The sequence below is a fragment of the Phocoena phocoena genome, chromosome 1 (genome assembly GCF_963924675.1).
Source record: "Phocoena phocoena chromosome 1, mPhoPho1.1, whole genome shotgun sequence".
Lineage (NCBI taxonomy): Eukaryota > Metazoa > Chordata > Mammalia > Artiodactyla > Phocoenidae > Phocoena > Phocoena phocoena.
In genome coordinates this window covers 111,890,676-111,918,422 of record NC_089219.1, presented here as the reverse complement: position 1 = coordinate 111,918,422, position 27,747 = coordinate 111,890,676, and the positions used below count along the sequence as shown (strand labels likewise).

The 27,747-nt window shown below is 44.4% G+C and overlaps 1 protein-coding gene across 15 annotated transcripts; it reads left to right on the top strand.

The window, feature by feature from the left end:
* Nucleotides 1-442: 442 nt before the first annotated feature.
* TPM3 (tropomyosin 3) lies at nucleotides 443-27,711 on the top strand. Of its 15 annotated transcripts, none has more exons than XM_065892849.1 (10): nucleotides 443-637; nucleotides 1,253-1,378; nucleotides 12,217-12,350; nucleotides 14,034-14,151; nucleotides 14,271-14,341; nucleotides 15,617-15,692; nucleotides 16,483-16,545; nucleotides 16,724-16,793; nucleotides 17,749-17,827; nucleotides 18,567-18,764. In XM_065892849.1, exons 1-10 carry the CDS (start codon nucleotides 524-526, stop codon nucleotides 18,568-18,570), a joined length of 855 nt encoding a protein of 284 aa, XP_065748921.1. In that variant the 5' UTR covers nucleotides 443-523; the 3' UTR covers nucleotides 18,571-18,764. The 15 variants fall into 15 exon arrangements, with proteins under 15 accessions (XP_065748921.1, XP_065748912.1, XP_065748903.1 ...); XM_065892905.1 differs by lacking the exons at nucleotides 443-637; nucleotides 1,253-1,378 and adding exons at nucleotides 6,307-6,485; nucleotides 14,989-15,049 and having other exon boundaries at nucleotides 15,678-15,692; XM_065892840.1 differs by lacking the exons at nucleotides 17,749-17,827; nucleotides 18,567-18,764 and adding an exon at nucleotides 26,358-26,440 and having other exon boundaries at nucleotides 524-637.
* Nucleotides 27,712-27,747: the final 36 nt, after the last annotated feature.

Sequence of the window (27,747 nt, the reverse complement as noted above, 5' to 3'; positions counted from 1 at the left end):
AATCAAAAGGTAAAACTCAACCAGTGGAATTTGATTAGCATCCAACACAGTCTGGGTGAGAGTAAGGGGGAAGCTGAAGGGCAACTAGGAGCCTCTGGGTGAAAACTACCATTCTAGAATTGCCAAAGTACCCTTCTCTATTTCAATGTCCTCCCCTTCCCCCTCCCTTCTCTTTTAAAATACCCATAGAGCTGCCCAGAGTGAGTGGAAAGTTTCAGGGTCAGGGAGAACCTTTCCCCTCCCCCCCACTTTCCATTGTCTAAAATCAGCCTCAGCTGTTCCCTAATTTTTCTTTGCTGGTGATGTCTGTCCATCAAACTGTCTCACCCTGTGTTCCCCTGAGAACAATGATGGGGCGGAGGGAGCTGGAAAGACCATATTAGGAACAAGAGGTGGAGCCATGGGCAGAAATAAAGGCTCAAGTCTGGGGAACTAGTCACTCAGCCAGCAGCCCCTTCTTTCTTACCCTAGTCTCCAGTCCTCCAGTGTTCACAGGTGAGCTCCCCAACAGCCACTGGTCACGATGGAGGCCATCAAGAAAAAGATGCAGATGCTGAAGTTGGACAAGGAGAATGCTCTGGATCGGGCAGAGCAAGCTGAAGCTGAGCAGAAGCAGGCAGAAGAAAGAAGTAAACAGGTAGGCCTTGGCCTTGGTCTCTCTCACCTGCTGGTGAACAAGACTTGTGAGATGGAAGAGAGTTTTCATGGGAAAGGCAGTGACCACTGGTGCCAGCTCATCCTTTGGGTGGGAGGGACTCCTCTTCTTCCCCAGCCTCACTGGATAGGCAGAGGACATCTAGGGTATTTACCTCAGACTGCCTGTGTGACCTTGGGAAAATCGGTGGCCCCTTCTGAGCCACAGTGTGTCTGCTGGATTTAAGTGGGAGTGGATCATGTTTTGGAAAAAACCCTGATTTCTAGAGGAAAAAGTGGGAGCTTGGCATGTAGCATCTCTTTTCCCTTAAATGGAGTCATGGACATCTACATCCTAAGATATTTACCATCCCAGTGTCTTAATGAAAACCCAGCATGGCTTGGTCATCTTAGGGTCAGAGATTACAAGGTCACAGGCGAAGGGCATAGCATAATTCCTGGGGCAGTTGGCTGAAACTGACTAGGGAGAAAGTGTGTCACTCTGAGGATGATAACATAGAGGCTGAGCTCAGAGGTCTGTCAGGGCTCAAGAGACTAGGGTCTGAGACTGCACTGTTGTGTATATATGTCTTGTGTGTGATTCTTGGGGCTTCTATAGCTGGAAGATGAGCTGGCAGCCATGCAGAAGAAGCTGAAAGGGACAGAGGATGAGCTGGACAAGTATTCTGAAGCTTTGAAGGATGCCCAGGAGAAGCTGGAGCTGGCAGAGAAGAAAGCAGCTGATGTGAGTATACAGAAATGGGGGGACGGGTCTAATCTACACACATAGATCTTCATGTTAATAACTAAACACTTGGACATATACATACTTGTGGATTCAGAGAACATAGGCATAGATACCCACATACATTTTTGCCACATGGTGGCATACCCTTGTAATGGCATATACTTTCTTTCTTAAAGACATGTAGAAGTCTCACCTTCTTACCCCCAATCCAGGAATTGAATTATCTTTCCCCGGACCTAGACAAAGGGAGGGGACTCCAAGTCCAGACTGCTATCACTTTTCCCACCTCCTCCCCCATGCCACATTCTTAGCTTTTGTGTCCAAGGATTGGCACGTAGATATGTGTATTAATAGGGAAACTCTCATCTCTCAACTGCCCAGCAAAGCCAGCTCAGATTTCATAGTGGGACAAAGGAGGTCACACTGACCCTGGCCCTATATGGGTTTATTTATCTTGGCCAATGTGGGCATTTACCCTTATGTCACAGAGATGCCATAGAAAACATTGCTTATAGGGCAGCAGAGAGAATCTTAGAATGATATACTATAATAGAAATAAGGACTCAGGGGGTAAAGTTGTCACCACCAGACCTTATTCTGTGACCTTGACTAAATTACTCAGCTTCTCTAGGGCTGAATTTTCCCACTTGAAAATGAAACAAATTCTCTTTTCCACTTCATGTTATCTCATAATCACCCACTTTCCTTCATCTTCAGTCCTGAAGTTAACCACAAAGATAAATGAGAGACTACACAAAAAGATTTTTGGAAGAAAAGTAACATAGGAATCTTAACAGCAACAAAAGAATGTCCCAGTATTGATGGAAATACAGTCAATTCTCAGCACTGGGTTAATAGGAAAATAGGAACATGTGTTTTTTAAAATTCCATTTGGTTTCGGAAAACAGCTAGAGACAGAGTAGGCCGTTCAGAAATGTTTTCGGATCCTCACATTCAAACGCTTTGCTATTAAGTTTCTGATCTCCTCTTTGGCTTTCTGCCACTTTCAGGGGCCTGGGGAAGTGGTGAGGGTTGTTGAATATATCATGCCAGAGGTCAGAGACACAAAGCATATCATATGCATTATACATGTTCATAGTTTCCAAAAGTTTAGGCCACTGCAAACTATTAATTAATTCTCCCTTCTTGCAAAACTGTGAACAACACAGGTTAATCCCAGGACTTTGGGCAAATGCTTGATGGCCTACTGGAGTTGCCTAACCTAGGTTCTATGTATAGATGGATAGATTTCTCTGGTTCTAATAAACGGGCATGGGAGTAAGTTTTCACAAACTGACACAATGTCAGGTTGATAACAATTTTGTGAGAGGTTGAGTAACAACTCTCTGAGAAAGTCCTTAGGCTGAAACAGCTAGTATGTGGGCTTGAGGAGGTGTTTCCAGGAACAATGAAAAGAGCCAACAGGTCTAACCTGAGATCTTGGGGGCGAAAGAACGACATAGAGGCTCTAAACAATATGCCCATATCATTGGGAAGATAAAGGAATTTGCTGGGGATGAATTCTATCTGTCCTTACACATACACACACACGTCAGCCCCCACCTAGACAGGGTCTACTCAGTACATTCATTTGAAAGAAACTTCTCATATTTATATAGGAATCCACCAAAAACTTTTAAATACGTAAAGTATGAGTAAAAAAACTCATTCAACTTCTGTCCCCCTTGTTAGCTTTCCCAACAGTCATTAAGAACCCTCAGAGATACGTAGGAGAACAAGAAATAGGAGGGGAAGGTTGTAGGCAAGAGGCAAACATCTGTTAGTCCTGGGTTAAGATGGAAACAGGAAGAAAGTTTTTTTTTTTTTAATTTTTTTTATTTTTGGCTGTGTTGGGTCTTTGTTGCTGTGCGGGGGCTTTTCCCTAGTTGCAGAAAGCGGGGGCTACTCTTCGTTGTGGCACGCGGGCCTCTCATTGAGTGGCTTCTCTTGTTGCAGAGCATGGGCTCTAGGCGCAGGCTTCAGTTGTTATGGCTCGTGGGCTCTAGAGCCCAGGCTCAGTAGTTGTGGTGCACGGGCTTAGTTGCTCCATAGCATGTGGAATCTTCCCGGACCAGGGCTCGAACCCATGTCCCCTGCATTGGCAGGCGGACTCTTAACCACTGCGCCACCAGGGAAGCCCCAGGAAGAAAGGTTTCTTTTCTTAAAGGTGGGGTCAGCAAACTACCACCTGTGGAGTAAATCCTGCCACAGCCTGCTTTTGTACAAAGTTTTATTGGAACATTGCATGCCCATTCATTTACATATCGCCTACAGGCTTTCTCCCTACAAAGGAGTGGTAGCCACACCCTATGGCCCACAAAATCAGAAATATTTACTGTCTGGCCCTTTACAGAAAAAGTTTGCTGACTCCTGCCTCAACGGATCAAAGAGGGAAAGTGAGGTGTTTATGGGAATTGGGAAAAGTGCTGAATAAGGAGGAGGCAACAGGTTAAAAGTAGGAAGCAAGGGTCAGAGTCAGCAGCAACATAATGTATGCATCTTTGAGGGGAGGGTGCTCTGTCTAATACGAAGCGAGTTCACAACTCAGCTTTTGCCCTTGAGATTAATAAACAAGTAAACAGAGCATATTACTTTGATGTAGATATAAGGGAAAGAGAAGGAGGAGGGAGTCAATAACTGCATGTTTACACAGTGAGTTCTGGTTATCTGAGAAGCCTTTTTGGAAAGTGTAGGATTTGCCAGGACTCCTTGAACAAAGAAAGGGTGAGGGTGTGGCAAGATCAGACTAAACTTATTTCCTCCCTGAGTTCATCCAAGGTCCTATTTGTTTGTTTTTTAATTGTGGAAAATATATACATAACATAAAATTGCTATTTTAACCATTTTTAAGTGTACAAGTCAGTGGCAGTAAGAACATTCACACTGTAGTGCAACCATGTCTAGGGTTCCTTTAATCTGAGATGAAATGAGAAGCTATTGAAGGTAAAATAAGGGGAAAGAAGAGTGCGATAGTTTGGACATGAGAGTCATAACACCCTTTTTTAAGGACAGGAGGTGAAAGGGATGGGGAGAAGAGGGACAGGACAGACATACACACCTGTTGATATACTGTTGTATTGTTGGTTACCAGGAAGGCAGTAGCACTGGGCCCCTTGCTGCCCATCCATCATGCTTTTAAAGGTCATTAGGAGTCAATCCACCTGTTTCCCGGGATCAAGAGAAGATTATCTGTTCAAATCTACCAGCCTCAGGAATGCAGTGGTGCTCTCACCACTCCTTTGGTTTGTTTAAGATGAGGTCTTCTGATTCTTCAGTAGGGCAAAGGGCGGGGACGCGCTGTGTGTGTTTGTGTGTGTGTGTGTGTGTGTGTGTGTGTGTGCGCGCGCGCGCGCGCGTGCGCGCGAAATTCTGCCCCCTGCTGATCAGCACCCAGATGACAGAGTCTCATTTTTGTTTCCATAGTCTCTCTCATCAGGTTTCTCCAAAGAGAGTTGTAAAGATTCTTAGGCCATCAGGGCAGTTTACTGAGGCTTCAAACCCTGCTTTTTCTTTCCAATTCCTGGGGTGGGGGTGGGGTAATCAGAGTGTACAGGTAACTCTATCAAGCAAATTACTTATTGTTTGCATTGTTTCTGTTTCCTCTGAATAGTCTTAATGCTCAGTATTTCTAAATGGAGATAGTTGAAGACACACCCTCTGGTGGGAGTATCTTCAGAACCAGGCATTGAGTGCAGCACCTGACTTACCTATCAATCTTTTTGGGGATTAGGATTCTTAATTTAAAATCCTCTTCTACACCCTCATTCTCCAGAGGAAAAGAGAGCTGCATCACAGGAGAGACTTATTACTATTACTTACTGAGAAGGTGGCAGGAACACAAAGAAATAAGAGGGAACAGTAAAATCTCCAAGGCCCTTTACTACTGTGCTCCTAAAGATTCTGCATAGCAATGTCTGTAGGGGCAGTTTCTAACTCATAAATAGCTCCTTGGGGTACCTGGAAGCAGAGTGGTGGGAAATTGGTGAGTTATAACAGAGAATGGAGGCTGAGTTCCACATTACTATAGTTTTTCAGGTGCTCATATCATGCTGTTGCACAAAGGATCTGGTAACAGTAGTCTGTAATAGAGGACTCCTTCTGACAAAATGGAGGCATAAGATATCTTCCAATTCCTACAAAAGGAATTGTAAGCGATGATTAATTACCAAGTCCTGAATCATTCAAAGTTTGGAGAGGCTGGCAAATCACTGGTGCATATTGACTCTCAAAAGTAACAGGGGAAAAGACCAGTACTCTAAATAGAACACTTATGTTCATAACTGATGCCAAATAGATTGAGAACTTTGTCAACCTGCCCATCTCTTCATCCCTCATTAATTTCTTTCATTGATTTTCAGGAGATGGGAGAGAACCTACCTGAGCAGACTTTAAAAGGAGGCTGGAGGTCATCGTCTTTTGAAGATGAGACCCAGAAAGTCTAGGCTTTTCTTAGTACCTGGGTTTGGAGCATTTGTGGGGTGCGTGGAAGTAGAGGCTTGTAGGGTGTTTATGTTGTGGAGAGGACACAGGGTGCCCTAGCGGGTAGGTGGTGGCGGATCAGCACTGAGGGAGTGAGGGGTCAACGGCGGGTGTAAAGGCCGCACAGGCCAACCATTGGGCAGCTTGCCCAGCGACTGGAGAGGCTTAACCACGACGCGCCTTCCGGTTACCATGGTAGCCTTCCCTCTTCCCAACCCCGCCCCCCTTTGCTGGCCCGAGGGAAAGGCTGGGAGCGGTCGCCTAGGGCTACAGCGAGGTCCCGCCCCTCGCTCCCAGCCGCGGGTCTCCCTCCAGTGGACGGCCTTCCCGCCTGCCTGCGGTGGGAGGGCGCGGCAGTGGTGGCGTCACATCCGGGCGGGTGGGTGAGTTCCGGTATTTCAGGGCGGAGCAGGCGGAAGTAGGGTGAGAAGTGGCTGCAACGCCGAGCGGAGGAGGCAGGAACCCGAAGGCAAGCAGGGGCTGGGTGGGGACCATGGCCGGGATCACCACCATCGAGGCGGTGAAGCGCAAGATCCAGGTTCTGCAGCAGCAGGCCGATGATGCAGAGGAGAGGGCCGAGCGCCTCCAGCGGGAAGTGGAGGGAGAAAGGCGGGCCCGGGAACAGGTACGGAGAGGGCGAGGCGCGTGAGGGAGGAGCAGGCTCTGAAGAAGATGGGAGAGAAGTGGGTTCCATTTTTGCGGTGGAGCACGGTCCTTAGGGGGCCAGCATACTCGAAGATGAAGTTGGAGCTCGGAGGATGGGTGGGGCTTAGCTTCATTTGGACCTCGAGCGGGTGAGGGGGAACTAGGTGCTCGAGCGAGCAGGCTTGACCTTTGAAGGAATTGAGCTTCACCGGGACTGGCGGGTGGTTTTCTTCCTCCTCCTCCTCTTTCTCCCTGCTCATTCATTCAGTCCCTCCGAGTCGGGCGCGGTCAGGGGAGGGGCTCAGCGGCCTCTCCCTCCCCCACTTCCCCGTGGCGGGGGGCGGGGATTGTGCTCTCGTTTAAGGTTTCTGGCTCTAGGGGTGAGAGTAGGTGGATTCCTCTCTGGTTTGGGTGGGGGCAGAGCCGAACTTACTGTGAAAGGGTGGGGAGTGGAGGGGTGGGAACCGCCGGAAAGCCCCCGGCGTGGCCTGCTGGCAGCTTTTCCGCTCCCTCCTCCTGCTCAGGAAATGAGGCAGCAGTCGGCTGAGAGGAAGCGCGGTGCCCTCCCTGGAGGAGGTTGAGGCCACAGCACCGCCTCCCATCCTCCGTCCTGGGGCCCTTTCCTCTTAGGGGGAGCCCTTGCAACTGCTAAACCCACTCTCTCTGTCGTAGTGAAGCAGGAGGGGAGGAGACGGTACTTCATTCTCTCTGTTAGTGCAAATGTAGGAACCAGCAGAACTTGCTATGGTGACCTGGAAGGCAGGAACTTCTGCCAGATTCAGGCGTTTATTGCTGAAGTGTGAAGAGTGCAAGTTGAACCGGTTAAGAACACTTCTTCCAAGCAGAGCTGATAAGCGAGTGTATGTGGTAGAGAATCTGATGGAGTGCTGATTTCTGTCAAGGTTTCTGGTTGACCTAGGCAGTATGGTTGATGGAGACAAAATAATGAGTTCCGAAGTGATGTTACTCTGCTACTTTCCCAATTACCCATTACCATGTCTTTTTTTTAATTTAAGTTCAATAAATATTTGTTCAGCTGAAGGTTGGCACTTAAAATGTTAATGGATTGAGTGGTGATTCTTGAAACTGCTTTCTGTTTAGAAGTGGTGGACTAGTTTTAGTAAGCCATAAGATTTTCCAAGGTCTAGGGTGCAGTCCATTGGGTGGAGCTGATCTCCTGAGTTGAGGCTTTGGTTTTGGAGGATCTTGAGGCTGGAAAGTAACTGTTGCTAAAATTTGAAGACCTAGTGAAAGAACTCTTGTGGTTTATTGGTATTCCTTGTTGTTCTTTCCCTTGGTAAGTCCCCCCCCCCTTTCTGGCTGCTCCTTCAGGGAGTGGCTGAGAATTAATGTTTTGGGGGGAAAAGGGGGAAAACAGCTGCCCTCCAGGTTAATACTTAAAGATTGTTAGAATAGTCATTTATTTTTATAACTGGGCATGGAAATGCTGGGAGCTTGTCTTTCTCGGTCACCCATTTCTCAGTGGATATTTTCTCCGTTCATTATGCCCGTAACTTCTAATTATCAATTCAAGTAAGATGGACTGGCTGGGTGACTCTTTACGACTAGCGACAGCTTCTCATCTCCTTTGTTCTGGAGACCAGATCCCCTTAAAGGGGAAGACAGGGATGGCCTGAAGGAACTAGCCATGTGTTGAGCTCCAGAATCAGACTCAAAGTATAGGCATGCTAGGAATAGTTCTAGGATAGATGATGTTGTCCCCCCAGCAACAGCCCCCAGGATTTTGTTTTCCCCCTAGGATCCTCACCCACTGCCCCCAGGATTTGGTAATTTTTCTTGCAGGAAAATTTAACTCCTTTTTGCCCCATCCTTGGTGACTCTAGGGTAATAGGCAGCAGAGGGAGCAGCTTCAGATGTTTCTTAAGCTTCTCCCTCAGAGCCTGCCAAATTTGCTTATTGAGCTGAGTGAGGTCTAGTGAGAAAGCCCTCAGATGGGGAAGTAGTGTTAAAGATTTATGAAACCGGTATCTTCTACTCCCTAGCTTAAGGGAGCCTAATCTTTCGACTTTCTGCTCTAGTGAACTTTGAATTCCTCCTGAGGAGACACCTGTGGGAAGGGAGGGGAGTGGTGCTTGAACTGTCTGTTATCCTCTTAGGGCATTCTGGAATGTGGGTTTTGCAGGCTCCTCCCTCCTGGAGCTGGAAGCTCTGCACTCCCTGATGGTATCGCATGCTGTTAGTGGGATTGTCACTTAATTCCTTTTCTGGTTGCTTTGTGTGAACATCCAACCCTTGTTGGGAAGCTGGATGAGTCCAAAGCAGAGACCGAGTTCTGGCATACATCTGTCTTTTCTGCTCTTGGCCTGGAGATTGACCTTTTATAATGTAGCACCTTGTCAAATCCACTTTTGATTTTGAATCTCCTTTGCACTTTTTGCGAAACTGAAACAGACTGCAACATAATATTTAAATGCAGTGTTTTTCCTTTTCTCTGTGTGTGTGTGTGTTGTGGTAAAAATACACAATGGTAAGTATTTACCATTTTAACCGTTTTTAAGTGTACAGTTCACCTTATTTGTTAATACCTGTCTCCTAACTTCCGCGGGTATTTCTCTCTCTGTCTCTTTTTTTTCCTGGTGTAAAAAATTTAGGAATACTACTGAGGGAGTGAGTGGGCTTTGACTAGCAGTTTCGATTGTGGCCTTATTCCCAAATTCCTAATCTGCAGGGGGTGGGTGGCCGTGGTTAGAATGTCTGGCTGTTGGTGTGGCTCTCTCCTGTTCATAGGGTCTGGTGGAGTAAGCAACTGGCTTTATCACCTTTCTTTGGTTTAGGTTTGCTTTCCCACTGAGTACCTTTCTCTTACCTTCATACTAGAGCACATACTCATAGGGGAGAGCCAAATAGCCCTTTGCTCTGAGTGCCTCTGCTTAGACTCCACCTTTGTTTACTCTGGGACAGATAACTCTGCTTCCTTCCTTCCAACTTTCCTGCCCCTTGATGAAATTTAAAGTCCCCAAGGACACAGTATCTCCCTGGGTAGATATATTTGTGAACACAGTGAACTGGGGCAGTCCATTACTCACAGGGCTCAATCCTAACTTTTTCATTACTCTTTTGCTTTGAATTTCATCTGTGGCTTTTGTCTAAAAAGAGAAACCCCAGAGTGGCAGATTGCCAGATATAGGCTAATCCCCTTCTGTCCTTGGCCCTGATCTGCCTCTGAACACCAGTCCCCTGTCCGTTTCTTGCCTTGACGGGTATAGTGTGCTTGGGGAATCTCTTCAGTGTGGAGGATGGTAGCATTTAAACCAAACTCATTTCATAGCTGAAGCTGTAGTCAGCCATCTTCTGATATGACTGAATCTCTGCTGTGTTCCCCTCTCCGGCCTTGGGATTTTTGCTTCTTGGGTGATGGAGAATCCTATTATTACCTGAAGGAAGGACCTCACAGTGTACCTCCAAGCTGGGCAGAGGTGGGCAAGCTGAAAGATCAAAACCACATCTAGGCGTGCTAAACCTAGGGTGACAGAAGAGCGTGTAAAGTTAGTGTTTCCCAGGGCCATGTTTCCCATTCTCATCTGCAGAAGCTAGTCCCACTCAGTCTCTTGGTACCACTTGATTGACCTGAAAGGGATAGGCATTGTGCATAGGTTCTGGCTGGAAGGAAAAGTCAGGTAGGTGTCTTCCCTTGTTCCTTTAAACATTAAACAGATCTTGATTTTGCAAGCTTTTGTTTCATTGTAAAGAAAACTGATCCTCTGTGGGAGGAGAAAAAAGAGGATAGTGACTGCCCTCCTCCCTTCCCTCCCCACCGGGGTCTCCAAAGCTTTTGCTGGGACTCCCATCCTGGGTTCTGTTTTTGGTACAGGCTTGTTCAATGTGCGCATGCTCTAGTTAGGGCATCAAGATGTGTTTTCTCCTCCTCCCTTTTCAGCCTTGCGAAGAATTCTATTGTAAATGCTGATTTGTGGGAGAAACTGCCCGAGCCAGCTTGTTGTCATGGAAACTGTACACCCCCGCCCCCATAGCCTGTTATCTTTACTTCATTTGGGTAACTTCTGGTGAGCTGGGTGGGGACATAGATTTCATGAGCTTCCTTCAAATCTGGGTTTGATGTCGTTCCCTTTTTTTTTTTTTTTTTTTTCCTTTAGTTCTAGGCATCTGAAGGGAGCGGGGTGGGATAAATCATTGTACTGGCAGTGTTGCATAGTTCTTGGCTGATAGGCAGACTCGCTCTCATAATCTTGACCTGTCAGCCTTTTTGAGCTTGTGAGGCGAAATGTGTGTTGTCTTAGGGTGCATCTGGTTTCCTGAGACAGGACCAGAGAATACTTGTCTTTGTGTTATTTTGAATACAGACACAAATGGTTTCTTAGTAATTTCAGCTTATATAGATGTCTTGATTTTCTTTTCCTGTAGGTCAGTGGTTATATAGCCCCAGCCCCTGCAGTGCCTCGAATCTCCCATGTTTGTATTTGGAAATTTTTGTGCCAAATTACCTGATTCTTAACAGGAGTGTTTGGGGCTATATCCCTTCCCATAGGGGCTGGTGGCCCAGATTATTTCTCTAGCTACCCCCACCCCTGACTGCCAGGAGGAAATCAGGGTAATAGAATTCAGGCACAATCTGGGCTGTAGAAGAGAGATCGTGTTTACCAAGCACTTGGATAAGCATCTGAACTGGGGAGTGTGCAGAGCAGATTAAATTCTTGTGCAGTTGTGGCGGTCAGTGTACTTGCCACCAGTAAAGGTCTGGGGAGGGGAAAGGCAGTCAGAGGAGGGAAGATTTTCTACCAGTAGAATTCATGCACATGCAGCTGCCTTCTTCTTTCCTTGTTTCTTATTCCATTGCCAAGGAGGAGGTATGGGATTACTTGGACTCTAGCCTGTGCTTTATTGTGGGGTGGAGGCCAGGGAGAGGATTGTCATGCCGTACTGGAGGGTTAGGCTAAAGGGATGACTTGAGGAATAGAAAGGAGTCACAATTCAGAAATGTGGAGGGTTGGTGGTGGGCATGAAGGAAACATTCTCTTCTAACCCCCAGTTTTTTTGGTAATGCCATCAGAGCAGATAATTTTAGCCAGAAAAAGCTCCTTGTAGCCAACTTTTAAAAGGTGGGAGGAGGGGGCAAGTTGAAAGGGTAGGAGGTAGGTATCCCAATATTCCATCCTTTTGCTTTTTCTGTTCTGGAAGGTTCTTCTGGAAAACATTATTCTTTTAGCTAATCATCCTCCTGGTGTTAGGGTAAGCTGATCAGAGGTTTAACAACTTGAGTTAAGCAACAAATTAATAGATAATCCAAGATTCCCTCTTTAAGAAACCTTTCTTATTTTTCCACTTTATGTGACACTTATGAGAAAGCTGCTGCAGAGTGAGATACACCTTTAAGCCAGAGCTCAGGCAGAAGGACCCCTTTACTGGCTACCTTTTCTGACACTAGCGTGTTCAGGAATTTGAACTGGTGTTAACTGACACTGGGCTGGGCAAGGAGCTGAGTTTTAAAAACACTTTTCCTGTGGAACAAATGGGAATTCGTTGATGGGAAAGGGAGGAAAATACATGTAATATTATAGAATATAAAATCATGTCTGCTAGGTCTTATGTGCATCTGAGTTAAGTCACGTTCTACCCTGCAAGGCTCTGGCTTCCTCATGGTGGTAGTCAACCCCAATCTTAGTGTCATAATTAGTTCAGTTTCTTTTCACCATGCCTCTGCTTCCTTTTCCCATTCTTTCATTTAAACACAGGCTGAGGCTGAGGTGGCCTCCTTGAACCGTAGGATCCAACTGGTTGAAGAAGAGCTGGACCGCGCTCAAGAGCGCCTGGCCACTGCCCTGCAAAAGCTGGAGGAAGCTGAGAAAGCTGCTGATGAGAGTGAGAGGTGTGTAGAGGGGCCTGATGAAGTGTGGATTTCAAAAGAAGTTCATAATGGCGCTGATCAAACAGGTTTCTTATAAACCCGTTTTTTAAAACTGTAACCTATTTTTATAGGATCTTCTTTCCTTCTGCATATTCTCTCCTTATGAAGACCGACAGAGTAGGGGTTACCTGGACCTGTGACCCTTTTATAATTGGTGTTTCTCTATAAATTGACCTAATAATCCTTAAATGGGGTCACCAGGATGACCTCCACTTAGATAGCACCCACCCATAGCAGTTCTCAAAGTGAGGTTCCAGACCAGCAGCACCTGGGAACTTGGTAGAAACTCAAATCCTCAGTAGCCCCTACCCCTCATCTACGAATCAGAGACTCTAGAGGTGGAGCCCAGCAATCAGTGTTTTAATAAGCTCTCAACCCTGGCTGCACTGTTGGAATCATGGGAGTGTGTGGTGGGGATCTTTGGGGAGTTTAAAAAATATATCAGGGACTTCCCTGGTGGCGCAGTGGTTAAGAATCCGCCTGCCAATGCAAGGCACATGGGTTTGAGCCCTGGTCCGGGAAGATCCCACATGCCATGGAGCAACTAAGCCTATGCACCACAACTACTGAGCCTATGCTGTAGAGGCCGCGAGCCACAACTGTTGAGCCCGCATGCCACAACTACTGAAGTCCGTATGCCTAGGGCCTGTGCTCCGCAACAAGAGAAGCCACCGCCATGAGAAGCCCGCGCACCGCAACTAGAGAAAGCCCTCGTGTACCAACGAAGACCCAACGCAGCCATAAATAAATAAATTTATTTTATATATATATAATCTCTCAGAATGCCTGGGTCCCATCCCAGATCAGTTAGAATCCATTGCAAAAGAGATCTGGGCATTAATGTTTTTAAAGCTCCTCCAATAATTTTTTTGGGGGTGGGGGGCCGCGCTGAGAGGCTTGCAGGATCTCAGTTCCCCAACCAGGAATTGAACCTGGGCCCCGGCAGTGAAAGCCTGGAATTCTAACCACTAGGCCACCAGGGAACTCCCTCCTCCAATAATTTTAATATGTGCCCAGGGTTGAGAACCACAGTCCTTGAACCAACTCATTTTTTGTCGAAAATAGCCAATTGGCTCCTTGTCACGTGTGAGTTAAATGAGAACAAAGGTGTGTGATGACTTGGATGGGATCAAACCAAGACTTTCAGAATTAAAAATACCCTGTTGGGAGAACATTAACGCAGTGCAGCTGTGAAAATAAATAAGACAGTTATGTGTGTACTATTACAGAGTAGTGTCCAAAGTATAGAAAGAGGAAAACCAGTTGCAGAGCAGTGTGTAGTATGATTCCTTTGGGGTGTGGGGAAATGGAGATGAGATTTTTGGCATATAAAACATTTCTGGAAGGATTATGAATTAAGAGATTACTTCTGATGAGCAGGACTAGAATTAGGGAGGCTTACTTTTTGCTTTATGCTAGACTACACACTTAAATATTTAGTTTTTTAATAAGTGTATTATTTTTATAAGAAAGTTTTAAACAAAATAATTAAACTAAGGTCGGAGGGTGCTATGGAAATTCTTTTTGAGTGACAAGCAGAGAGGAATGGGCTTTAAAAGGCGCAATTCTGGGTCCCTTGGAGTTGAGTTGATGACAGGCTCCCCAAGCTGTCAGTGCCACATTTGTCCGTATTGTTTCTGGCAGAGGTATGAAGGTTATTGAAAACCGAGCCTTAAAAGATGAAGAAAAAATGGAACTCCAGGAAATCCAACTCAAAGAAGCTAAGCACATTGCAGAAGAGGCAGATAGGAAGTATGAAGAGGTAAGACGCTTTTAGCTTGTCCCTCTCTCTTCAGCGATATTGGGCTTCTGAAAAGAATCATGAGAGGGAAATGGCTCCTTCTTTGCTTCACTGAGCTGTACCTGTGTCTTGTCCTGTAGGTGGCTCGTAAGTTGGTGATTATTGAGGGAGACTTGGAACGCACAGAGGAGCGAGCTGAGCTGGCAGAGTCGTGAGTATCTTGCTCCCCAAATCTTGCCATACCATTCTGTTCCTTCCCCTTTGGCTTGGGCACTAATGTGAATAAACTAGCATTCTTTCAACCTTGTTAAACAGGACCTAGAGAGTGGGAGTCATCTAGAATGCTTTTTTTTTTTTTTTTTTTTTTTTTTAAGCCTTAAGAATGGCTTTGGGCTTTCTTACTCTCTTAACTAGTGACAAGTGACAAATGAGTCTTCTTCATTGAGAAAAAAATGAAACCTAAAAAAATGGTGAACTGTTAACCGGCACGCCCAACTGGGTTCTGCTTCTCCTTGAGGCATTGAAGTTGCTGTGCCGACTTAAGATCTGTCTCTGTTTTTACCACTTTGCCAGGCTGCTGGGGAACTTTAGGGCAAAGGCAGACATGACCTGCTCCCCTGTTGGCACCTTCTGGGCCTTGTTTAACAAAGTCCGTGCTGATGCATATTTATTTGTGCTTCCCTTGCATTCCCCTCTCCTAGACGTGACATGTCATGACCATGGTGATGTTTTCTTCCCATTTTTTGATTTTTTAATTTTTTTTCCCATTTTGCTGCTTGTTTCCTTGCTGTGTTCCTTTTTGACCTTTCTCCCTCCCCACAACCTGGCTTGTGCGATCCCTGTGACTATCACTAACAGCCGTTGCCGAGAGATGGATGAGCAGATCAGACTGATGGACCAGAACCTGAAGTGTCTGAGTGCTGCCGAAGAAAAGGTACTAACCATTGAACCCACAGAGAGGTTATACATATGGTGTGGTTTTGTTTGGTTTTGTTTTGTTTTGCAGCTGCCTCCCCTCCACTGGTTGATTTGTTGAGTGCTTTTTCATCTCTTCATGGAATGCTCCATTCCTCTCCACTTAACTTGGCATCTTTCATCTCTTCTTTCCTAATTGCTTCACTGCCTCTCCACAGGGTCTCACCTTCCCTTGGGTGATTTTGGGGACTATTTGGGTTGGGCATCCGTTCCCACCTCCACCCCAGGTAGCAGTTATGATTTGTTCCTGGTAGTGATTTCTGTCAAGTGTTTTCTTTATTAGTATCCAAACATTCTGAGTCCCAGCCCAGGAGGGTCCAGCTCCTGATATATTCTATGGTAGAGGGAGGAGGGTTGATGCTTGCTCAGATTACCTGGGAACTTCTCTTTTCCCCAGTGTGCCTTCCAACTCTCTCTACATATAGGTACAATTCATGTCTGTGTGTCTCTCTCCTTTTTTTTTATTCTCTCCTTCCCCTTTCCTTTCCTGCGGTATTTAAAATATTCACAGTAAGTGTTCTGAGCTGGAGGAGGAGCTGAAGAATGTCACCAACAACCTCAAGTCTCTTGAGGCTCAGGCGGAGAAGGTAGGGGCTGGTTTGTAAAAGTGACAGGCTTTGGGGCCTGGGCCCAGCCCTGCCCTTGATGAAAGACTGGAGAAACCCATTCCTTATATAATCCAGTGAGAAGTATCCACCTACTCTCTCCAGATTCTGGGTTTAATGCTAATTCCTGTGCACTTTGATTGCTGTAGTTAAAATGACTTCTTGGTCTCAGGTGACTGGGGTCATGTTCTCCTCTGGCTGATACTGCTATGCTGACAGAAGGAGACAACAAATAGTATCAGATCTGAGACCTAATGAGCAATCAAGACAGATGACTTGTCTTTATATTCTTGTGGGACTCTTTCAGCCATGTGGCGTCTGGGTGTCACCACACCCACTCGTTAACCTGGAGGCAGGAAGAATACCTTCCTGGGTTGATCTGAATAAGATCAAAGCTTAGGTCCATTTAAAAAATAAAGGGCCTGGGGACTTCTGTGGTGGCCTGGTGGTTAAGACTCCATGCTCCCAATTCCGGGGGCACAGGTTCGATCCCTGGTCGGGGAACTAAGATTCTGCATGCCACTCTGCCAAAAATAAAAAAATTTTAAAAATAAATAAAGGTCCTGGAGGATTCTGAGGGTATCATGGCTCTAAGGACATTGATTTATGGATTTTAAGGACTGTTGTCCCAAAACGGCCTTGCTCTTTCTCATGGATCATTCAGCACATTAAATCCAAGAGGATGTTCAGTGTAAAAGTAAATGTCAGGAGGAGGGGTATTGTCTGTGTGAGTAATTTCTATTCTGAAATGTTTATTCTACTTCTCTTACAGTACTCTCTAAAAGAAGACAAATATGAGGAAGAGATAAAGATTCTTACTGATAAACTCAAGGAGGTGAGCTGAGGGGATTATAAGGAAGGACCCAAAACATTTAGAGGCATGTAAGGCATTAATGTAGACTTAGACTAGCTGGCTTTGGTTCTGAAAGGTATAGAAGTAGAAGGTGGAAGAAGTAGAGATCCTTCTCTGTCTTACTCATCTCTGATTCTGACTGATTTCATGTTTCTCCCAGGCAGAGACCCGTGCTGAGTTTGCTGAGAGATCGGTAGCCAAGCTGGAAAAGACAATTGATGATTTGGAAGGTATGGAGCCTGGGTGAGGGATTAAAATAAAGAAATCTAGAGGATGACCTTGCCCTTTGACCGTTAGCCTCTTCCCCTGTACACCAAAGGGAGTTGGTAATGACTTGGCATGCATCCTACGCCCTGCCCTGCGCCACAGCTAGGTGAAGTGGGTCAAATCCTGGAAGTGGATTTTTACACTTACTCTTCCTGTAATAAGACTTTACCTAATATTCTGGAATTTGCATCCTTCCCTTGGAGGAGACTGGTAATAGCATGTACCTCCATGTCACCCCATGGCTACTTTTGGCAATCTTGTTCATCACTCAAGTTGTGGGGGACCTCACCAAGAGATGCAGCAGTGGAATGACCACTTCTCAGAGCTGACCAATGCCAGGGGCTTTCTAAAAATTCCTGCCCCCATAATTTGGCAACTGCATCTACCCTAACAAGGGAAAGTTTGTACTTTCCTCTGAGAACTCTGAGATATGCTCCTTTGGTACACTCTGGGTAGCAGGATATTCTTTGGGAGAGTTTTGCAGAGGCAACCTGTAGAGCAAAGGGGCCAACAATATTGGTCACGATGGGTAGGTAAAGAAGAAGTGTCTGAATGTTAATGTGTATTTTCTCCTTTTTCTATGTTAAATTCAGCATTATCACTGCTAAGAATTGGGTTAACTGGGTGGGAGTGGTATCCTCTTGAGTGCCTTTGGTGATTGGAATTTCTAGTCATGACTATGCCCAGGTTCTCAACCTTTACTGCAGTTGATTAGAGGCGTCAAGAAGTCCCGTTGGTCCTGGGGACAGTGGATCTGAAAATGGCCAGTCATGGCAACCAGGATAGATGTTTTCCTAACTGTGGGATTAGACCCATGGTCACACTTTCCCTAATTTCTAATGATTCCCTCTCTTCATCTGCTTCTGATACCTTTTATCTGTCCCCTCATTCCTCCCTGTGGTTCCTGTGCCTGTCCAGATGAGCTCTATGCCCAGAAACTGAAGTACAAGGCCATTAGCGAGGAGCTGGACCACGCCCTCAATGACATGACCTCTATGTAACTATCTGACAGCAGAGTGGGGCTGGGACCTTGGCTTGTGGGTGGGTGGGGGTGTAGGCTGTGCATAGTGTGCTCTGGTTTTGTCTTCTGAAAACTAGAATCTCCACTCTTACCTTTAAAACACTGGTGCTGGTTACTTGTTGGCAAAAGCTGGGGAGGCATTTAATCCTGGATCAGTGGTAGCACCCTGATCTACATGTAATTTTTGTATTTTTTGTTCATAGTCCCTTCATTATGACACCAGGATTTTTCTATCTGTTTCTCAAATTTAGTCTCAGAAGGGCTACTGATGAAGATAGAATCATGTCATCATATAATTTAAGGAACTAGGGCCCAGAGAGCCAGTGACTTGGGCCCTAGCGTCTTACAACAAAACTCAGACTTCATGGGTGTATATGATGCCTGATATTAAAGTTTAGGGGAAACACCCATGATTGGAAATACCAAATTCACCTAAAAATCGAGCTGAGTCCCAGAGCAAGCCAGGTAGTAAAAAGCACCAAAATGAGTTGTTGGGGACTTTATCTGTTTGCTGTGGATCCCTGATCCTTGATGCTAATCTGCCTTTTTCCCACTAACCCTGAAAAGAAGCCAAATAACTCAGGCTGTAGTGTCTGGCTCTCTTTTATCGTTCCTACTGCCACCTCTTCCTTTTTCTCCTCTTCCTGTCTCCCAGATTGCTGTCTAGATTGATGCTAGTCCTTCTCACCTAGAGTCTCCTTACTTTTTCACACAGATAATTATCACCGTTTCTGCTCTGTTCTGGATCTGCCCCCTTTCCTCGGGGAACCCAACGCCCCACTCTCGCTCTGGATTCCATTTGGGTCAGCCTGGCTGACCCCCAAGGCATTAGGATGGGCGGGGGGACCACAAAGCAACTTATGTATTCTCTTCCACCCCTCACCCCAAATTAAAATGTTAAGCTGCCGGAAGCCTCATGCCACCCTGCATTTGTGTCATTGACAAAGCTGCTGCTGTCCCTAAAAAGGAGCCTTGGGGGTGTAATGTGGGGAGCAGCTATTGTAGGCTCTCCCTCCTCTGACTTATATAATCAAAGCCACTTTTGTGTGTGTCTATTTTTTCTTGACATTTAAATTCAACTGATCTGAATCTATCAGAGTGGTGGACTAGGAGAAGTTCCTTAGAATAGGAGCTCTAGTCTTACACTGAAGCTGAATAAGATCATCTAAGTCCTTTACTTCCAGGTTCTTAAATCATCCCTTCTGGAATGTTTGTCTTCTCTTTAGGTTCTCCTCCTTTGAGAGACCACAGAAGTACCTCCCAATATATATTCTGTACCGTTTTACCAGTGGTTCAACTGGTGCATCCTTGGAATACCCAATGAACCCAAATATGTTACCACTAAAATTGACTAATTATATTATCCCAAGTCATAGAAAATACGTAATAGGTAGAATTTCCAGCAGTTTTATGTTTTCTTTAAACCTTTCTTACATACTTGAGGCTCACTACCATTTGCCTGCTAGTATGTGCTACCGGGATATAAGACAAGTGATAAATGACTGTTACTGGAAAAATAAAAATCATGCATATTTCAAATACTATACACAAGGTAGTAATTTATTACATGCATAAATATGGTTAATTGCTTCTAGTAAGATTGTTCCTAGTTTATGTTGTAGAATTAAATATCAACCTTTTGGAAATTCCTATGCTAATTTACACAGCAGAGATAGTTGAATCTGGGTAGTGTAGTCATCGGTTGTACTTATCTAAGCACCTAAGTATTGTTCACTTAGTATTTCAGTTTCTCAGTGGAGTGTATATTTAAAACTTGCCTTTCTTTTAAACAGATACAGCCAGGTAGAGAGGTTTTCCCTACTTTAAAACTTTGGGTCTCATCAAATTCAGGTTTCTTTCTGTCTATACCATTTCTTTTTGCCACACAGCCTTTGTGATTAAGGTGCAGGTTAAGTTATTGTTAATTTAGGCACAGGGTATTAAGGTGGGGACAGAAATAACCAAAGACGGAGGCATCATCCCTACTCTCAGGTTGCTCAGAATCCAGTAGGAGAGAGAACATATGTATAAAACTAAAGATGATGTGTGATATGTGCCCCAAATAATGAAGTTTTGTGGGAGTTCAGAGACGGGGAAGAGGTTGATTGCAGTGGAGATGATTAAGAAAGTCTCATGATAGGAGGCACATAAAAGGTACTCAATAAACATGTTAAAATTTTCCTCTTCATTTTTATTGGATTCCAAAAGATTGGATTTTGACAACCAGAATCTGGTTGAAGGAAAGTGGATATTGAGTATCTTCATTAAAGAGAAGCAAAAGAATAAAGGCATAGAGTTGGGAAGGACACCAGAGCTATAACCATTTAGTTACAGTAGGGAACAGGTATGTGCTGTATCAGGCTGGGGAGTTTTAATTTTGTAGGTAATGGGGGTGCCACTGGAGATTTTGAACAAGGATATGTTCTGAGTAGCATATAAGAAGAGTTAATTTGGCAACTACTAATATGTTAGAAGAGCAGATTATCAAAGTGATCCATTAAGACAATGATTCCCAAATTTCATTCATTTGCATACCACTTTTTTTTTTTTTGCGGTACGCGGGCCTCTCACTGTTGCGGCCTCTCCCGTTGTGGAGCACAGGCTCCGGACTTGCAGGCTCAGCGGCCATGGCTCACGGGCCTAGCCGCTCCGCGGCATGTGGGATCTTCCCGGACTGGGGCACGAACCCGTGTCCCCTGCATCGGCAGGCGGACTCTCAACCACTGCGCCACCAGGGAAGCCCTGCATACCACTTTTGATGGCTTTTGCCATATTCACATGCAGCCTACATTATTTTTTTAATTTACTTCTTTTCAGATTTGTTCTTATGCTACAAAATTCTAATTTGAAATCAAAAGTTTTGACGTGTGCTAGTGTTTTTTTCTAATGCATATTAAAATAATACAGCTGATACATTTTTTTTAAGTTCACAAATGTATACTGTCTGCAGTTTTCTCACATATCACTAGCAGTGACTGTAGCACACTTTAGGAAATACTGGGTTAGGTTGTTGCAGTTTCCCAGAGATAATAATATGAACTATAGTAGTGGTAGTAGGGGATGGTGCTAAACCTGGGCATTGTGAAGGGCCTGGTCACTAAATGCAAGAAGGAAGTGTCAAGGATGACTGACTTGGAGCCTAGGAAAATGGTAGTATTAAAGGTGTAGAGAGGTCACGTGGTCTTGGTTTGGGGAGGCATGGGAAAGTAGAGAAGAAAATAAGTCTGAAAAACTGGCAGGTATCCAAGGTGAAAACAAAATCCTAAGACTTGAGGGGGAGAAATTGATATGAGAGGTTTAGGAATCCATGAGGTTGGCAGGCAGTTTAGGCCATGGAAGTAAATTTGAACCCTAAAAGACAATTGCAAATATAAAAAGAAAAACATAGGCAGAGGAAAATCTGTGTAGAGGATAAAGCCAAGTGGAATTGGTTGGAGGGTTAGAAGGAGAACGAGTAACTTTGATACTTTAAAAACTTCAAGGCTGGGTGATTTCCAGTGATTCTCAACTTCAGATATAGAAGGAAGATAACTGAAAATAGGACATTGTCACTGATGTTTTATTAATCTGAGGGTATATACTGGACATTAAGGACAAGGAGAGGAGCCATATTTCAAGGAAGAGAAGAGTGAATTGGTGGAAAGAAAATAAAGGCACGAAGTATAGTCTATAGTCTATACAAAGTCCAATAGAACTTTTGGCAGTGATTTCCAGTATAGTAGCCACTAGCCACGTGTGGCTGTTGAACACTCAGTGTGGCCCAGAAGCTAAATTCTCATTTTATTTACTCTTAGTTCATCTAGATTTAATTAGCCACATGTGGCTAATGGCTGCTGCATTCATTGGATAGTACAATTCTAGATGTTTTAGTATATAGGCAGAAGGAGTTGACTTTGGTACAGAGAAAGGCTTCTTACAAAGGAAAGAAGAGAGAGTAGAGAGAGATTAGAAGAAAAATGAGGTGTTATACTTTGGTAGCTCCTGTCTTTCCCCATGGCATGAGTCGTGTGAGCAAGGATAGAGACCAAGAAGCCAGGGTAGCAGAGTGAAATTTGCAATACTGTACCATGATAAATTCACTCTTTTGTTTAATGCTTTGTATCCTTATAGAAACCATCCTATGTTACTTGACAGGACTAGCTGTGGAAATGGGGTGAAGCATCATTGGTAATCTCAGAGCAAAGTGCTTCATCTCTTAACTTTCTCTCCTCATCTTAATTTCTAAGAAAGAACCACAGGCTGTTGTATTGGAGTCCATTCTTCCCTTCCTCATTACCGTTGTTGGGATGAGGAATAAAACAAAATGTGATTGGACCCCAAGTTACCTGATGGGTGGAACTGACCTGTTATGTTAGGCAACCTTGTCTTAGTCACACCCAGTTTCTTCCATTCACATATTGAATACTCCTTAGCCTTAATATGAGGGGGGAGTTTTAAAAAAACATAAAAGAGCAAAATCTGTTTTTTCTACCTCATTCTTTGAACTTTGAGGCTTTAAAACTGATAGAGTTCCCTTTACCCCAAGCACCCGCATCCTTTTTCCTTTTCCTGTTACAGAATGAAATTGACCTGATTCAGACCAGTGAAGGATGTGTAGCATCCATGGGATTATTCCCTGAAAGGAAAATCAGATCAAATGGGGATTCTCTGGCTTGTTTTTTTGTTTGTTTGTTTCATTTACTCTTATCAGGGAACCAAGAACTTTAATGAACTAGTGTCTGGTCCTGAATTTTTAGTTACTAGAAATAACAGAGTTAGAAACCTTACTTATTACTAAGTTCAAGGTGAGAGAACAACCACATTTATCTTTCTGACCTTCTGCAATTCTTAAGGAACTATAAGTTCTGGGATTTAATTAGGCAATAAAATGCTCCCACTTCTTCTCTGTCTCTTTATTTCTTCCCTAAGTGGAACAAAACCCTCATTGAACTGGCTGTTTTTAGGGATATGATCCTGATAGCACCCTTCTTTCCCAAGAAGGATGTGGGAGTCACACTGACTAACTTGGATATAGATGCTATGGATCAGTCAGGTTGCATATGGTCTTTATATGTAATATAACACCAGAAAGTTCAAGAAATGAGAGTTCAACATAATTTGAACCCCTGCTGTTTGTCAGAGTTGCCCCAGTGAATATGACAGGTTGAATCCCAGGCCTCATGGACTAGTATAGACTAGTACAGTGTTTCTCAATGATGAACTTTAGTCCTTTAAGCCAGGATAATTCTGGGATATACAGAACAATCCTATTTATTGCTGTCCCCTGCCCAATAAATATCTGTAGGGCCCTCCAGTTACTGTGACAATTACACATTTCTAAATTCCCCTCTAGCGGAGGGGAGGGGCAGTATTCCTCCTATTGAGATACTGGTTTAGTGGGAAGTGCAATTTTAAAAATTCCCTCCAATTCTGCCCCTTAATACGACTCTTTTTTGGTTATTCCACCCAGGATCTTTTTGTACATATATGCTTTCTGTTTTGATTGGGTACACAGAGTGACAAGTATTATTGGGAACATACTGGCCCCCAGCTTCCAGGTGGAACTGGGAAAACCTCAGCCCAGAAGGCAAGGTACCTGAGCAGTGCCCACAGTCAGCCCACAGCTGCAAGGCAGAAAAGTCTTTTTCATATTGAAGTCCTGAGACCATTTTGAAACAGACTGTAAAACAGAAAGAGACTTGTTTATGAACACGAGAGGCTGACATTAGGAGTAGACCAGGAAGATCCATCTCCAATTGCCATTACCTCTGTGTTGGTCACATGGATTTGGATTCTCTCTACCTCCTCTTTTTTATTTATTAAAAAAATTTTTTTTTCTTGTGATGAGAACTCTTAGGATGACTTTCTTAACACCTTTCATGTATAACATACAGCAGTATTAATTATATTATGTTGTACATTTCATCCCTGGTACTTCTTTATCTTATAACTGGAAGTTTATACCTTTTGACTACCTTCATCCCATTCCCCCTCACCCCACTTCCCACCTCTGGTAACCACAACTCTGATCTCTTTTCTATGGCTTTGTTTGTTGAAGTATAATTGACCTACACTACGTTAGTTCCTGGTGCACAACATAGTGATTTGATATTTCTATGCATTACAAAACGATCACCACTCTACACCTCTTTAAGATGTGCTCCAAGTAGAAAATCCAGATAAAGCCAGGGGATTTGAGCGCTTAATTACTTGTATCAGGAATGCTTTTGGTTATAAGAAACATCTTAATAGCAGCTTAAATAAATATGGGATTTATTTTTCTCTCATAATAAAAAGTCTTGATTTGAGCAACTGTGGCCTGATATAGTTGGGATTTCTGTGATTCTCACGGCCCTTTCTTTTAAGGTTGAAATTTGCAACTCTAGTCATCACATCCATGTTCAAGGCAAGAAAGAAAGCTAAAGTTTTTCTGGAAGCCCCTGACAGACTACCCCCTACATCTCATTGGCCAAAACTGGATCACATGATCCCCCCAAGCTGCCAATGAGGCTGGAGAAACAGGATAGTCTTGATTGGCTTGTACCAGTAATTCACCTTACCTGGGGCTGGCTGGACACACTGTTGGCTCGGACAGGTTTGGGGTTCTTTTAGAAAAGGTGAAGTTAGGTTTTGATTCGCTGTGCCACTATGATGGGCCTGTCACCCAACACCTACAACAAGAAGCATTAGAAAGTACAGGATTGAGTGAGTGTAGGGATATTTATCCCAGTCTCCCATTCATAATACTGTACTGAATGCTTTTACAGAAAAATGTTCAACCATTCACTCTGGTTCCTTACAGACCCCGATTATTATAAATGTATTTCTTATAAGCCAGGTGTATTCCTTCCTTTGCCGTGTTTCACTTGTCTCAGTTTCTCAACCCAGGGAATAAATACGGTGAAGGAGATACTTTTCTCCCTCAGAATGTCATTCTTTCAACTTGTCAGTCTGCATTTTTTATTTTATTCCTCTGTTGGTCTTTCCACCAACTGACCTAATCCTCCTCGCATCCATCCTGCCTTACAGATACATGTTATGTATACCAGGTAGTTAAAAGTCTCAAAATTTACTTCTGGTACTCTACTAACCTTCCCTTTTTCTCTTTCTCCTCCTCTTTTTCCTCTCCTTCTCTTGTTTTCTCTCCTCTCCATTGCTGCTGCAGAGCGTCTCTACAGCCAACTTGAGCGAAACCGCCTGCTTTCTAATGAGCTGAAGCTAACGCTGCATGATCTGTGTGACTGATGGGCAGGGCTCACTGATGCCCATTAAACCGAGCTTACGGCTCACACCACTGACCTGGACCCCAGCAAAAAGCTGATTGTCTTTTAAAAGTTATTATTTTGCCCTAAGCAAATTTCTTTTTAGTTGGGACAGTTAGAATAGTGTCGACTTCCTAACTGCACTGTAAAGTGGGAACAGTTAAGATTAATACTGCCTTTCTGTCCCTTTTCAAGAGATTGTGGGTGATGAAGGGAGGGACCTGAGAGATAGTGAGAAAACCTGGGAGAGTTTTCTGTTTTCCACCTTTACTTGCTGCTTTTTCACTTGTGCACTGACTGTAGGATATGTTCCCTTGCATGGATGTTTTCTAACAATAAAAGGACTGACTTGACAAGATGTTGTAACTGCTTCGTCTGCAGGCCCAGGGATGGGCCCTCCTGACCGGGTAGAAAAAAGGGAAGGGAAAGAAAGGGGTGTGGGATATGAATAGGTCTGCGTTTCCATCCCCTTTTCTGAGTTGAAGGGTATTTTCCCCACCTCCCTAGAGCAGTGAGTGGTTTACTTGCTGGGAAGCTTTGATTCTCCGTGATGTTCAGCTGCTGGTTTTCTTCCTGACATTTTTCCTCTTGCTGCTTTTTCCTGGTATTATGTTTAATTGTAAGTAACTATGTCACAGGCTAGTTCTGAAGAATAGCTCTGCAAAAATCTGTTAAAGGTTTGCTTACAAGGATGTTTTGTAGTATTCTTGACTTTGTTTTCTTTTGAGATTCTCTGACTTAGCTATGGGGGTTCTTTTATTTATCCCACTAGTTATTCCTTTCCTCTCTACTTGTTAAGGAAAGCCTGTAGTGCATGAGGATCCTCCTGTACTCTTTTCAAGTTGAGGTTCTGCTGTTTCTACTGGTAGAAATATGCCCATCCTTGTTCTCAATGTGTCAAGCTCCAGCGAGCTATTTCGAGTAGGTGTTGTCCTGTGGGCAGAGACTAGAAGAGTGGATGGCTGGTGTTTAAGGCCACCTCCTTCAGTGACTGAAAGCTGAAAGCCTTGGTTGGGTGTGGGGAGGAGAGGAAATGACTGATAAGGTCCCCAGCTCCCTCCCCCAGAAGTACAGCAACACCTGTAACTTCAGTAGGCAAGCCTGAGGCCCTGCAAAACCGAGTGATGCAATAGCTCACTTCTGTGGCTGAGAAGGCAGCTGCTTTATTAGTCTGCAGTTTCTCTGCAACAGGAGCAATTCTCAGAGTGGGTAGACCTTGAAATTTACTTCTAGTTTTTATAACGTCTCTCCTTTACCCCCATTAGATAAACTGAAATGCACCAAAGAGGAGCACCTCTGTACACAAAGGATGCTGGACCAGACTCTGCTTGACCTGAATGAGATGTAGAGCACCCCAGTCCCATCCTGCCGCTGCTCCTCCCTCTGACCCGACTCCGCTGAGGCCAGCCTGCCCGAAGCTGACCTTTAAACTGAGGGCTGACCTTTAACTGGAAGGCTGCTTTCTCCTTTCGCCACCTCTCCCACCCCCACCCCTGTGTCCTTTTCGCCAAACTGTCTCTGCCTCTCCCCAGAGATTCCATTTGGGCTAGAGGCTGAGCACCTTTGGGAACAACGTTTAAGGGAATGTGAGCACAATGCTAAGTGTCTTTAAAAGCATGTTGTGATGTACACATTTTGTAATTACCTTTTCTGTTGTTGTTGACGTAGCAGCCATTTGTAAAACATTCCAGATAATTCCATAGTTCTGAAGCAGCAGTCTAATCCCTTTTTCACTTTTGGAAGGTAACTTTTCAGCTTAATGCATATTGCCCTCTCCGTAGAGGAGGGGAAAAGGTATGGGCCTGCCTTACAGAGAGCCAAACAGCCCAGAGGACTCCGTTTTGGGAAACCTTATTGCTCTGTAAAAAGTACCCGCCAAACTAGAAAGGTGATTCCAGAAGGAGTTAGCCAAAAAAAAAAAAAAAAAAGGCGCTGTTCAGGTTTTCAGCTTTACAGTATCTTTGGGCACCTTTTTTCCCACCAGAAGTGACCAGATGAAATCAAGATGGTGAGACCTCTGAGACCAAATCCTTGTCCCAGCTCTCCCCTGTTCCTAGCCGCTCACAGAATGGATCATGTGCCCCTTATTTTGAGGCGACCACTTATTTGCTCTCCCGCCTCCTTGAAAGAAAGGAAAGAAAATTATGTTTTACCACTGATTTAGCCATATGAAACTCATCTCATCACCCTTTTCTGGGTCTGAAGCTGCTGTCTCTAATAAAAGTGCCATCTCATTGTGCATTGTATCAGTTAGTGCTGGATAAATCTTGAATAGCTTATGTACAAAATTGTTTTTAAATTTTATATTATTTTGAAACTTTGCTTCTTTGGGGTTGGGGCACACTGGTCACCCCATCTGGCTGTGACAGCCCTCTACAGTCTGGGCTGGCAGTGTGCTGATCTTTTAATGTTTCTTTCCCTACCCAATCCCCCCTTTTTGGTGAGGTTTCAGTGAGGTCAGTTAGGTGTGCATCCTACAGCTTAATTGGCTTAAAATGTACTCCCCTTTGGTGTGGTCTCTTTGGGGGCCGATTGGGAGAAAGAAAAAACAATAGTGTAACTGTTTTGATACTGAACATTGATAAATGTCTTTTTGAAATAAAGAACCAGTCCCTCCAACCCTCAGAGGTGCTTGCTTTTATTTCCTAATCCAAA